The sequence below is a fragment of the Dermacentor silvarum genome, chromosome 10, assembly GCF_013339745.2.
Source record: "Dermacentor silvarum isolate Dsil-2018 chromosome 10, BIME_Dsil_1.4, whole genome shotgun sequence".
Lineage (NCBI taxonomy): Eukaryota > Metazoa > Arthropoda > Arachnida > Ixodida > Ixodidae > Dermacentor > Dermacentor silvarum.
Window position 1 is genome coordinate 64,318,602 of NC_051163.1, and position 13,983 is coordinate 64,332,584.

At 51.0% G+C, this 13,983-nt stretch overlaps 1 protein-coding gene across 4 annotated transcripts in view; it reads right to left on the minus strand.

Moving 5' to 3' along the window:
• The window catches only part of LOC119465871 (tyrosine aminotransferase), an 84,167-nt gene that overhangs the window by 35,559 nt on the left and 34,625 nt on the right, over positions 1-13,983 (minus strand). The window contains exons 10-11 of one of the 4 annotated variants that reach the window (XM_037726348.2): positions 6,868-6,966; positions 3,841-4,258 (exon numbers count right to left, since the gene is read on the minus strand). The exons of 2 other annotated variants lie outside the window; for them this stretch is intronic. In XM_037726348.2, the coding sequence (XP_037582276.1) occupies positions 4,148-4,258; positions 6,868-6,966 (210 nt within the window). In that variant the 3' untranslated portion in view covers positions 3,841-4,147. Of the gene's footprint in view, positions 1-3,840; positions 4,259-6,867; positions 6,967-13,983 lie in introns of those variants that run through there. One more of the 4 variants, XM_049657110.1, reaches the window with a different exon arrangement.

A 13,983-nucleotide genomic window follows, 5' to 3' on the forward strand; every position in this document is an offset into this window, starting at 1 on the left:
GAATAAAGCCACGCTTTTGTGACAGTGCAGAGTTTCTTTAGCGGTGCCGATATCGTGACGAGAGTTATTTTTACATGGTATGGGCTTCACAGCTAAAATAAACGAGGGAACCGTAGCTGGCAGCTTCTCGGCATTGTAGCGCGACGTTGTTTCGTACCAGCTACCGTCCCATTTGTTGTAAGTGCTGGCCGAGGATTAGGAAATCTTGACTTCATACTATGTTTAGCAGTTTTGAGTAATATAACAAACATTAATGGACAAACATAGTTTATTACTATCTTTCATTCGGTTGTAGGCCTATTCGGACTCTCCACGAGAGTAATATCATTTTGGACAACACAAAATATTTAAATGATGTGCTCAAATTGTTTTCCGTGCATTGCGATGCACAGATGAAGGCGCTCTTTCATGGAGTTCATAGTAGATAAAATCGTCTGTCTGGAAATGTTGTCGAGGGAGCTTCTCACACGTTGCTTCCTATCCTCGACGTTGGCTGGTTCCGTCTTGAAAACCTCATTTTTAACATATCCCCAGAGAAAAAAGTCCAAGGGTGACAAATTGGGTGACCTAGGCGGCCAGGGTGTGCTTCGACCACGCCCAATCCACTGGTTCGGAAAGGACTCGTTAATGAATTTACGAGCCGGTGAAGAAAAATGCGGCGGGGCTCCGTCGTGCTGGAACTACATTTTTTTCAGCGCAGCCAGTGGTAACTCTGAGGCAAACTCGGAGACGACGCCCTTCAAAACGCACTCTACGTACTTCTTTTCAGTAAGGTTTCCGTCAATGAAGTAAGGACCAACAATAGGGCCGTTGTAAATGCCACACCATACGTTCACTGACCACCTTACCTGGTGCTTATGCATGCTCACGAAGCCAGTGGGGATTCTGATCGCACCAATAATGTGCGTTGTGCAAATTGACATTCGAATCCCTAAATAATTGGGCCTCGTCAGTCCAAAGCACTCTGTTTAGAAATTCAGGATCTTCGTCGCATTGAATAAGGCACCAGTTGCAAAAATCGAGCCGTTTTTGAAAGTCGCTTGGTCTCAGCTCTTGGTGAAGACACGCATGATATGGGTGGTAGCTGTGTCTTGAAAGTGACCTCCAAACTGAAGCTGGGCTTGCTCCATATGCACTGGCAATTTCCCTGACGCTTGCTTCCGCCCTGACAGCGACGTATGCCAGTACATCGCTGTCAAAATCATCGGTTGCACTGGCTGGTCGCTTCCTTTTCTGTGCATGGACTGATCCAGTGGTCCTAAACCGATTAAATATCGATACGAATGTGGGGCGAGCTGGCACACGACAGCCAGGATGTTGGGCAGCATACAGCCTCGATGCGAGCTCCGCGTCCTTTTGCGCGCTCACATAAGCCAGCACAATGCCCACTTTCTCGGCAACGGAGTACTGGAGTTGCGCTGGCGCGGCCATTTGCACAATATTAACGCTGCGGCGTTGAAACCTTCATCCTGAAACGTACTGGTAATGCAATGGTAGTCTAGTGGTAATGCAATGGCTATGTCACACGCGAACCCCGAAAACACGCACATTAAAGGGAAACGTCAACGTGTTTGTAAAACTGGCGCTACAAGCCACAAGAACTAACAGCATGCAGCCACTGCCGCGAACGTCCTCCTTGCTCCGCAAACAAACCTTTTCTTTGCCTCATGCGCTTCCGAACACGCAGCGATTATATAAAAAAACAGCAGATGAACCTAACGAGTGAATGAACGGAAGGTGACGCCTCACATCTAGCTCGTCAGGTAGCGACGTCAGAAGTGGTCAAGACAAGAAAGAAATACCAAACCTGCCGGCACCGCCTACCAGGGCTCCCAAAGCGGGTGACCGTGTAGTGGGCGATGGCTAGAATCTTGCTTGCGCCTATACCAACGAAAGAAAAGATAACGCCAGCCGTGGTCTAAGCTGAGCGTTGAGGCTCCCTAGCCTGGGGAATCATCACAGACATTTCGAATTGGGCGCCGCAGTCACCGCAACATGTCATCAGCGGACGTTGCGTTTGCACCAGATTTCCGGCGCACCATGTTCGCCGCGTTTCGGTTTCACGAGGGAAAAAATACTTGATTTTCGCGGGCTGTAGGGCTTTACAGAGTGACTTTTTCTTTGCTTTAAAAACTTATACGGCATCGTCGTCTCCGTAGCTACAAACTCGCCATTGGCAATAACCGCCAAACGTCGCTAATTAAAAATTTCGTTAGGCAATTTTAGTTAATTACCTATGTGATTCGCACGTTTCTCATAATTTCTTAGGTCCCCCGAACCTGAAAGCTTGCTCCTTAAAGTAATTCCTATTTTTCTCAAAAAACCTACCTTTAGGATTTTTTGAAAGTGTTCGCTGAAACACCCTGTATATATCTCAGCAGGTCCACGAGAATCGTCATCTATGCCTTCATGCTTCACAATATCCCACAACAATTCCCTGTCTGCGTTGTCACCGGCTCCTTTAATATCTAGAAATGATATAGCTAAAGATATATTCTGAGCTACTGAAATCTCTATGCACTGAGTTAGTAGAAATTATCCTGTAAACGTCTGCCTGGCCTGAACTAATTCTGTAGCTATCTTCCTTAACAACAACCACTACGACATCGACGGCGACAACCATGGCAACCCCGACGACGACAAAAACAACAACAACCATGGCATTCACAACAACGACGATGATGACATCAACGATGGCAACAACAATGACGCGTCGACGACGACACCAACAACAGCCGCGGTTGAATGCATGCAGCGCACGTGTGCAGGGCAATTTTAGGGCTGGAAAATGCAGATTATTCTTTCTTCTCTCTGTGGCTTTATGTGCCAAAACCAGTTCTGATTATGAGGCACGCCGTAGTATAAGGCTCCGGAATTAATTTTGACCACCTGGGGGTTCTTTAACGTGCACTACAACGCAAGCACACGGACGTTTTTGCATTTTCGACTCCATGGAAATGAGGCCGCCGCGGCCGTGATTGTATTTTGCATGCAATAAATTAATCATGATCATCAAAAACATTTATTGGTCTCAGGGTCTTTTGTGGTGGTCCGTCCGGGCTTCTTGGACATTCTTGACTGGGCTTAGCAGGGTCGAGCACGCACGGCCTCAGCTGCCGTGCGAGCTCGCTGCACGAGACCAATTTCGGTCCCCGCAGTAAATTAAGCCGCTAGCTGCACTAGCACACCACCTATCAAGATCTCAACCAAAGAAATTGATCACATAGCCATTCACAAGAAATTGATCACAAGAAAATGCGTGGTGCTCGTGCCTGATGGGCGTTTTTGAAAGATATGACATATGTTCTACAACATTGATGTGCCTTTCGTGTTTGTAAGCACTGGTGGCAGCCCCCGGCGTGTGCCGTCGTGGTCCGTTTTCCCGAGCGCTGTTTTATGAAGCAATTCCACTAATTACCAAGACCTGCTCAACTCCACGTATGCCTCAATCATAGGTAATCACCTAAAGACTCTCTGCTCTCTAATATTCACTGCTTTCTTTCTACTTCTTAAAATTACACCTATTTTCCGTTGCATCGCCAGCTGTTATGCGGCACTTAGCTGCGTATACTTGTGTCATTAGTTTTAAGGCATTTCTGTGCTGATCATGAGATCGCGGGTTCAATGCCAGGCCGATGCACGCTGCCGCATTCCGATGGGGGCGGAACGCAACAAAACACTGATGCAGGTGCATTGGATGCACGGTATAGATAACCCTAAGCGGTCTCCCCCTGATATGGCATTTATCGACGTCATAAAAGTTTTTTTCTTTATTTTTTTATTGGAAGCTGATGTTCTGCGCAGTAACGACACCTTTTCTTCTTTCTTTAATCTTCAAACGTAAAATTTATTACCCCTAAAGAACGTTGTGCTTGTTTAAAATAAACGGCACTGCTCCCTTTTCTTCCTTAGATGGGCCTCGTGAAAATTTCGTGGACGCGGCCGCAATGTCGCCTGGATAAATGCTAACATTCTTCTTGCCGATGCAAACCGATGCTTCGCAGCACATTCTGCCGTCTGCTGCCGTCGCAACTACTTCTGCACCCACGCACTTATGGCGGGTACGTCGTGCTCCAGCCTCCCTGGCGACTGTAGCGCCACCTACGATGAGATCGGGAGGCTGAATTTGACGTTGCGCTAGCCGGTTCTAGCGAGTGTAGTGAGTCTTGCAGAAGGCTACTATTCGGTCGAGGGCCTCGACCAGCATTTCCTCTGGCACTGTCAGCATAATGCGGAAGTAGTTGGGGTAGTCGAAACACTGGAAAAAAAGAAAAAAGAGAAGAAAAGCAATATCATGCGTATCCGACGAATTGTGGGAAGCAGTGCAAGCAAAGCTTTCGTATAAAAGGGCAGCGGCCAACGTAGCTGAATTAACAGAACACCAAATGCATCTTCCACAAGTACACACCAGTGGAAAGCCATCTTTTAGTCAAATTTTTATGTTCCACCTCCTTTATTCGACATTTCAGTTTAAAAGGGACAGCTATTTAATTTCATTTTGCGCTTTAGTTAGCTTCACCGGAATTCAAAGTGCCATCAACTCCCGAATTTCGTCATGTCCAGTCGCGGCTGCTGGAACCGCGCCCGATCGCCTCTACTGAGGCCACACATGGCATGCGAAACTGGCACATATGATGATAAGTCGAATAGACAACTTGCTGCTGGTACTGTCTGGCCTAGTAGGCAACTTGGGTCACGTCGTTATGTTCTCACTCTAGGCCACTTCCACGGAATGAATGCGTAGGTGACGCAGGGATTACGCAGCCTTGTACACATCTGAAGGCTACTTAACCGAAACGCTTCATCCACAACAGACATCTAGGCGTCGAGCGCGCCCCCTTTATGGATAGCCATAGCAAGGAAGTCGCAGCCAGGATACTAAGTGCCGTATAGACTCGGGTAAGGGTCGCACTTTTTTTCTCACAATTTTGACAAGGTGCGGCCCTTAGACGGGACCGAACCGTCTCGTGTAAGGGCTGCTACTAGACGGCTCTTGCCACCTAGTAGCGGCACGCGGAAATGCGCAGCGTGGCAACATTCGCCGATGCGCGCGCGCGGCTGCTGGACACCGACCGCGATTGCTTCTCTGTTGGAGTTTTTTCTCTGTCCAGATTTTGGGCTCCTAAGTTGCGGGTGCGGCCCTTACACGAGTATATACGTGATTCACTGCGTCGTGGCATAATTTGGCTTTGTGGTTGGCAGCGAGATTGCCGCTTCCTGTGTCTGCGGTGGCAATACGGTGTGTCGCTATATTACTTTAATGCCAAACGCAATAACGGCGACATTCATCGTGAGATGGCTACTGCCGGAAATTTTCATATGTAAGCAGTGTCTACGTGCCGGTTGTTTAACATAAATCATATTTCGAAGCAACGGGGCCTTGCCACTTCCTGAGTCACACGCAGGCAACTGAATAACTTAGTCTTCGCCGTGGCCTATAACTATATGTAAATTAGAGACTCTAGGTTTATCTCTTACTGCCCGTCTACTTTTCCGTAATGCTGACATGCCCGAAAGTTGCTTAAATCATTAATAGTTCTTTGACATTCTGCCTACAGGAATAATAAAGTGTGGACTAGTTATGGCCATCAATCATTTTATATAAAATAATACACGTGAGGAGAAACTGATTAGAGATGATAAACCTCTGACGTGCGACGTTGGATACAAGGGCAGTTTTACAGGTTCTTGCTTGACTTTATGCTCGAAGCAAACTTGTTCGTATACGTGTGACGCCACCTTGTATTTCTTTCCCAAAATGTATTATGCTTAAGGGCAATCTTCGGAATACAAAAAAATTAGAGGCAGCTTCACACTAATTGGTGCGAAGACTGGGCAAACCGCGAAGCTGGTGGGCCTTTGCTAACTTTAACTTTGCTTTCCTTTGCTTAACTTGGTTTGGCTTGGCTGGTTCTCAGCCAAACTTAGCCGACTCCGAGTATCGGGATGATACTTTGGGTCGGCGCGCAGTCTTCTAAAGGCCGCTTTAGAGTCCGACGCAGCGTTGACGCGCGCGCGGTCGGCATGTGGACGCCACGCCAGCGAAATGGCAGCACTGTATAGTCCGCCGCGAGGCGCGCCGACGAGGCGTGGCCTACAAACGCCGGATACGTCGGCCGCGTCTCGCGCTGTGGCGAAGGTAACCTGGGAGAGGGTGTCACTTAGCAACGACTCGTACCAGCTGTGCGAGGCGTTGCTAGGCAACGCGCAGTGACATCACCGGCAGGCGCAGTTTTCTGGTAACGCTCCACGGCGAAACGAAAAGCTTAAACAGCTCCACTGTTAAAAAACAAGTGCCGAACAAAAAAAAAGTACACTGCTTGGTAGAAAATTGATGCAGGACCAATGGCACATTTTGTAATACGGTGAACTCTCGTTAAGACATACTCGGTTAAGTCGAATTTTTGCATATAACGAACAACATGGGAACGTCTGTTTGGTTCTACATAGACTTAATGCAAAAAAAAAAACCGCCTAAGACGAATCGCCTCAGACGTACTCTTCGGTTAAAACGAACATTTGGAGTGACCGCCACCGCTAGCGGTCCTGGATCGACACCACTACCGATCCGATGCGCCGCGCACATGAGTCCATGTCACGCCGAGATCATTTCGCGGAGCAGCTGAGCCTGCTTCAAGAAAGGTGGTGAAGAGAATCCGAACTCGAGGATCCCGGGTGAAAATTGGCAAAGTGCACTGGAGCTGTAGTACCACGTGTAAACCTAAAATAGGCTTGCGCGCTCTTTCGCTCTTGCTTGTTTTTCATTTGCGGAGTCAGTCTCTCGTTCCAAATCTGACATTGGTGTGACACGAAAGACCGGAGTGCCTGACTATAGCGTACTATACCGACACACGCTGTGCAGCGTACCTGTCCTGGCAGGCAGAGAACGGATTCTTCTGCGAAGAGTGCCAGGACGAATTCAGTGTCGCTGGCGAACTTGGGGAACCTGTTCACATCAAGGCCGACCTGCGAAGAATGAAAATGTGATGTTACAAATATATTAAATAAATCTGAAGGGCACTTAGGTATTCCTGCGTCGTATAATGCGATAGCATTGCGACGGCCTCGTTCGCGCCCTAAGGCGCCGGGCACAGCTACTGACCAAGAAGTCGAAGTCTGAGATTCGTTCATCGGAGCGCACGACAGAACTTACCGAAATTACCGCACTGACTGGCAGCGGCGCGACGCGCGGCGCTATATAATACCACCTGTAGGTAGTGGGTGGAGGGCAAGCGTGGGTCGAGCCCAAGAGAACAAAGAAGACCGTGCGCTCCTTCCCTGCGCGAGCCAGCCCCGACGGTCGCGTTTGTCTACCTCGATTTGCCAGTACCCGCTTTTTAAATCGAGAGAAGAAAAATAGTGGGCACGCCGTAGTCTATCCAACGAGTCGTCGATACGCGGCAGCTGGTACACGTCCTCTTTAGTCACGTTGTTGAGCTTGCGGTAGTCGACACAGAAGCGTAGCGTTCCGTCTTTCTTTTTGACAAGAACGACCGGAGATGACCACGGGCTGTTGGAAGGTTCGATGACGCCATCGTCAAGCATCTCCCGGACTTGCATACGTATGGCTTCGCGTTCTTCTGCCGACACGCGGTAAGGCTGCTGGTGTATCGGGCGTGCGTCTTCGTACGTGATGATCCTGTGTTTAGTGATGGAAGTCTGGCGTACCTTAGAAGAATGTGCGAAGCAGGTCCTGAATTCAAGCAAGAGCTAGCGCTGTGCTGTCTGGCTATCGGTGGACAGTTCAGAATTGATGTCGAGATGGCCCAGAGACGTGTCTGCTGTCTCCACTACTTCTCACGTGAAACAGTTATTAACGTTTGCTACTGCGTCTGCAAACGCTAACAAAGTGCCGCGGAACAGGTGTCGGTGCTCGTAGCTAAAGTTGGTAACAAGCAGTTGCGAATGACCAGCACGAATCTGTATAAACACGAGCACACAAACACCTTGCTTCAGTAGGTGTTCCAAGTTAATTTCGGCCATCGCTTCGCCATCGCGTAAGCCACAGCATGTGACGTCGATGAGGACACTGGCTCGTGGAGGAAGCGTTACACAGGAAGTACGTCGTCGCGCCGTTGGCCGTCTTGCACGTCGATTGCTCGTTCGGCAGAGAAAGTGATACGATGCTCTTGAAGATCGATAATCGCGCCGTACTCCTGCAGGAAATCAACCCCAAGAATAACGTCGCGGGAGCATTCGCGTAAGACAAGGCAGCTCGCTACGAATGTAGATCCTTGAATCTCAACTATAGTCGTGCAGGCGCCCAGTGGAGTAACGACGTGGCCGCCAGCCGTCCGAATCTGAGAGTTATGCCAGGGCCTGATTACTTTCTTCAGCTGCGTTGCTATTTTCCCGCTTAGTATCTTATAGTCTGCGCCGGTGTCCACTAAAGCACTAACGGCATAACCGTCAATAGTCACTGGTATATCGAGCGAAAGCCGGTCGTCCCGTTCAGCTGCAGGTGATGTCGGATCCGTATCTTTCCGTAACTGCGTCCGTCAGAGGTCTTCAGCGCTTCGACTGTCAGCGACCTCGCCCCCAAAGATCGCCTCAGTTAGTTTTCCCGGCAAGGACTGGTCGACCGCTCGGGAGAATACCGCTGGGGTGGAGGTGAAAATTGTCTCAGAGACGGCGATCGCGACTGCCGCCTGGCACTGCTTGGTGGCAAGCACTGCTGAGAGAAGTAGTCCTAAATGTCCCGGGGTCGCTGGCCGTATCGGGGCGGCGGAGAGTATGCGGAAAAGCCGCGAATCCCAAGGCGCCGGTATGGGCACTGGCGGTACAAGTGCTCAGCTTCAGCGCAGTGGAAACACAGGGGCCGATGATCGGGTGTACGCCAAACATCCGACTTCAGAGGGGGCGGGCGTCTGTCGTCAACGTAGTGAACCGCTTGCTCCGAACGATGGGCAAATGAAGCGGCATGAACAACGGGCGGCGGTGTATACCCAGCGTCGTAGTACGATATCGGCTGCGCCGACTGAACTGACACCGTAGGAGGAGCACGAACGAACAGCGGCGGAGAGGAAGCAGGGCGCTTCAGGGCTTCCGCGTAGGTCGCACGGGAGTATTCAGGAGGTACTGCCGCAGCGTTAGCAGGGGGCAAGGTGTCACGGAGCGCCTGGTGCAGTTCGTCCTTGTTAATGCTTGCTATGGAGCTTACCGTAGGGCGCGGTGTTACGGCGGCCTTTTGCAACTATTCACGTACTACAGAGCGGATGAGTTCTCGCAGACAGTCACCATTGCTTCCTATGGCCGTGAAAATGTCAGCAGCAGACAGGCTGTTCTCTTGCCGCTCATACAGGTTCGAGCGATGCAGAAGCATCTTTTCCATGGTCACGTCCTCGGACAAGAACTCCGCGACCGTCTTCGGAGGGCTCCGTACGAGGCCAGCGAAGAGTTGCTCCTTGACCCCGCGCATCAGATGACGGTCGCGAAGTCCAGACGATGCTGGACGCTATGCTGCCGTGTCAAGACGCTGACCTATTGACAACTGACGCCGAGGAAGGAGGAGGAGGAAAAAGAAGAAAGGAAAGGCAGGGAGGTCAACCAGACGCACGTCCGGTTTGCTACCCTACACGGGGGAAGGGGATTAAAGGGATGAAAAGAAAGGAGAGAGAGGGAAGAAAGTACTCGCAGTATGAACACTTGCGGTTGTCCAACACTTCACAGTCGGTCACTGAGGCCAGTCGAGTTCATGAATTTTAACAATGCCCGCGTCGCTTTGTGAGCCTGCGACGCGTGGGGCCACGGTCCAAGAATCTTTGTCTCTGAAAAGGGTCTCCTGTCTAATTTGTTTAACACACTCCGGAGAATGTCGCGTTCGGTCTCATAAAGATGACAAAAACAACACGTGTTCCACCGTCTCCTCACACTTGCACGAGTCACAGATTGGTGTGTCGGACATGCCCAGAAGGAATGAGTACACTTTCGTAAAAGACACCCCTAACCAGAGGCGGCAAAGTAAAGTTGCATCACGGCGGGGTAAGTTCGATGGAATTTGTAGCCTCAGTGTAGGATCCAGCCGGTGGAGATGACAGTTCGTAAAAATCGGGCTGCTCCATGACGTTTCTGTCTCGGTTTGAGCGAGTAAACGAACACCCCTCGCTGCGTCTGTCCTTGATAAGGGTATAGGAACAGTTAGGGTTTCCTTATGGGCTTCCTTATGGGCTTATGGGCTGAAGTGCAGCCGGGGTCCCCACGAACACCGGCTGCACTTTCGCTATGCCCTTAACCAGCGCAGGAGTGAGGCCGTCAGGACCCAGCGCCGAGCCGCCCGGCATCCTCCGCAGGACCGCGGCAATTTCAGCAGAGGAGGAATTTGCAGAGCGTGCTGAGGAAGCTCAGCAGCTCGCGCGGGTGCATATCGGCCAGCAGCAGCAGGCAGACGCACGACGCTACAACATCCGCCAAAGGGACGTGTCCTACAACCCCGGGGACCAAGTTTGGGTGTGGACCCCCATTCACCGTCGCGGCCTCTGTGAAAAGCTGCTGAGCCGGTATTTCGGCCCGTATAAAGTGCTCCGCCGCGTCAGTGACGTAAACTACGATGTTGTTCCGGACACATCATCACAGACACGGAGTAGGACACAAAGACAACCGAGCTCAGACATAGTTCATGTTGTGCGCATGAAGCCGTACATTGCGCGTCCGTAATTTTTTTTTGTTTTCGTTCGTTTTTCTCTTATTCCCTTCTTTGTTTCTACTTTTCATTTAACTTCGGGAGCTTGTTTCTTCGTTCATTGACTGTGTCGGCGTGAAGTTTACTTTTTTTGTGTGTACTTTCGCTTTGCTTGCCTTCTTCTTCTTTGTCTTCTACGCCTATTTTTCTTTAGCATCGAGGCGATGCTTTTGTTCGGAAGGGGGGATATTGCCACCTGTAGGTAGTGGATCGAGGGCAAAGTGGGTCGAGCCCAAGAGAACAAAGAAGACAGCGCGCTCCTTCCCTGCGCGAGCCAGCCCCGACGGCCGCATTTTCCAAGAGCCAGCTGCTCTACGGTTTATTAAACCTTCAGGACTACTTTCCCTCGAGGAGCTTATCGAGGCACAACAAATATCACAATACGAGCGATTGGCCAAGACTAAGTCAGGCCGCCAGATACTCGAGAATGTCGGCATCTCTTACCACACACAACATGGCGACAAACATGACATACCACGCGATATCCGAACTAAACTCACAGTTCCACCGATGCCCAAGAACATGCACCCCGAACACAACGAGGCAGACGCGTCAGTAGAGCCAAAGCTATGACTAAGATTTTTGGTCACAACGAGGAAGCGGTCTTTGTCGATGCAGCACGCTATCTGGACCGTCACCGCTTCGTAGCTGCGGTCGTAGACCACACACACCAATGCAAAGCAAGCGCATCAATCGCCACAAGACACGTAGAAACGGCGGAGGAAGTGGCTATCGCGCTGGCGATAGCTCACACCAATGCCTCGTATATCATCAGCGACTCTCAAACGGCCGTGCGAAACTACGCCAACGGCAGAATCTCCCCTGAGGCATTGCGGATCCTTAATACAGGCAAAACTTATGAGGCAGACAAATGCGTACAAATCCTCTGGATCCCAGCCCACACACCTCTTGATCAGCCGGAGTTCAGTCCAAACGAGGTGGCGCACAACGTGGTTCGAGGTCTCACGTTCCGAGCCGCGTTCGAAGAAGCAGCCACTCGAACGGACACCTCCGCGGTGGTGTGGGAATGGGACGATCGGCTCACTAAATTCTGTGACATTACTCAACATTATCGAATGCAAAGGCGTGAGTATCCACCACCTCACCCCAAGCTCAATAGGGCCCAGTCCGTTCAATGGCGGCAGCTACAAACACGAACATACACGAACCCTGTCATCATGAACCATATATACCCCGAATTATATACAACCAATCTATGCCAGTATTGTAACACCAGAGCCACACTAGATCACATCCTATGGGCATGTCCAGCATTAATCAGCAATACTGGGGTCGCGGCCTCCAATGAGGGCCTTCGGGCGCGTTGGGGGACTGCGCTGCTCAGTTCAGGCCTGGACCAGCAACTGTGGGCTATCCAGCAGGCCGAGGAAGCTGCCGGGAGACACGGTCTCTCCGCTGGCTCCTAGGTGGGAACCCAGCCCAGCAATCTGCCGGAAATAAATAAAGTTCTTCTCTCTCTCTCTACTTTTCGAGGCTCGTGACAATATAGACCGGTGACCGGTCTATATAGGTGGAGGGGGGATAGTCGCACGTGAGGTCTCGCGCAACCGAGTGGCGAGGAGAGCTGGAAAGAAGGGGGGTGGGGGAATTGGCATAATGTCGCTTCGTTTAGCTCGCTCGGGAGGGAGGTTACAAATGCATAATAATCGTACTCTCGTGCAAAGCCACAGAGCCCAACACTTGGGCACAATAAAATGCTAATAAACAGGTAGCACGTGCAAACCAAAGTTGCAGGGTGATTGGCCTATGCTTTGTCACCCCGTCTCCCGCTCGTAACCGCGTACTCTTTGGAAAAACCCGGTAAGGTAGCAGCTTAGTAATTGCGCACCATAGGTCACTGAAAGCTGTCAACACGACACTTTAGGCTCAGCGTACCCCTGTTGAGTAAATGCTTGCTCAAAGAAAGTTTTCAGGACGGTTTATGGGCAACGGTCTCCAAAATGGGTTGCCAAAACAGTTACAATGGGAAAGGTGCGCGCGGTGAATAATGATTACGGCGTTCCCGCGTTCTGTGCCGAAGACCCGCCTGGCCCGCGCCCATCAGGAGCCGGCCGCAGTCACGGACCTCTTAGCTTTTGCAGTCAGGACGACCGCACGAGATGTATGTGACGAAGCACCGATATTCACTCTTCTTGAGGTCAGCTTTGTGCACTATTGTGCGCTAATCGCGTCGTCATGTGCCCCCCACGTTTGCTCAGTGCCAGCCGGCACCAATCGCCCCTCCGCGTGTCGGACATAATCGGCACTGTCATTGAGCCGCGCGCCTGCCTCATCTCGGCGCCTTCACCGCGACAGGCATCCGCCGCTGACCCTCAATTATCCCATTGTGTTTCCGCAGTAAAGCAAGGACCGGTGGCCACATACCGCTAGCCGTTTCTTTACCAACTACTTGAAGCCGTTCTGTTCAGTGAGACCAGGATGAAAGAAAACGCATATCCCAAGCAATTCGATCAATAATTGAAGAAATAACCCAAACTTTTCAGAAGCAGGGTTTATACCCTCTAACGGATGTGACGTCAGCGCGAAATCGTAAATTGTGCTCTCTCTTGGCAGGGATCGCGCCGCCATATAGGAGTGGTGAAGGGAATTACGGCATCATGACACTAACGATCGCCTACAGTGAGCGCTTCGGTAGTCAGCGCAGCGGAGGCTCCAGCGCGGCTGTAGCCTGGTGTAGGCGGTGTAGGCCTACTGCGGAGGCGACGACGCAGTTTCCGCACATTGTTTCTCGTTCGCGTCCGATTAGCTCCACTCCTCGTCGCCGACGGAGTGGAGCTTCAATATGCATCAGCAGTTGGTTTACAGGCCGCGTAATGCTTCGCTTGGGATGGCAACAACTAAGAAAAAATTAGGGGCAGCTTCACACTAGTGGTGCGAAGACGGCAAACAGCGAAGCTGGCGACGCCACCCAGCTTTATCTCGGTTGGGCCAAGTTTTTGGGAGGTTATGCTTCGAGACACGGCGACGTTTTGTGCAAGATCACCCTGGAATCATCGACAGCCCAAGGAGCATCGAACACTCGGTCATTAAAATATCTGGACGCTTCTCGATGCTCAAACGCTTTTGCTCAGTTTCGCGGGCTCGTAACTCCGGATCTTCTGCGAATCACCAACATTTCGCCGCCGCGATACTCGCGATAGGACCGAAGTTGTTTCACGCGCTCTCGAGTAGCGGCGCGGCGGATTTCGCGCCGCGCTTCTTCTTCGGGTGTAACGCTCTTTTTCGGCCGCCCCATCTTCGCGTCGATGTGCTCCGCGTGGAGACGGCGGGGCTTTTGTGTCGCC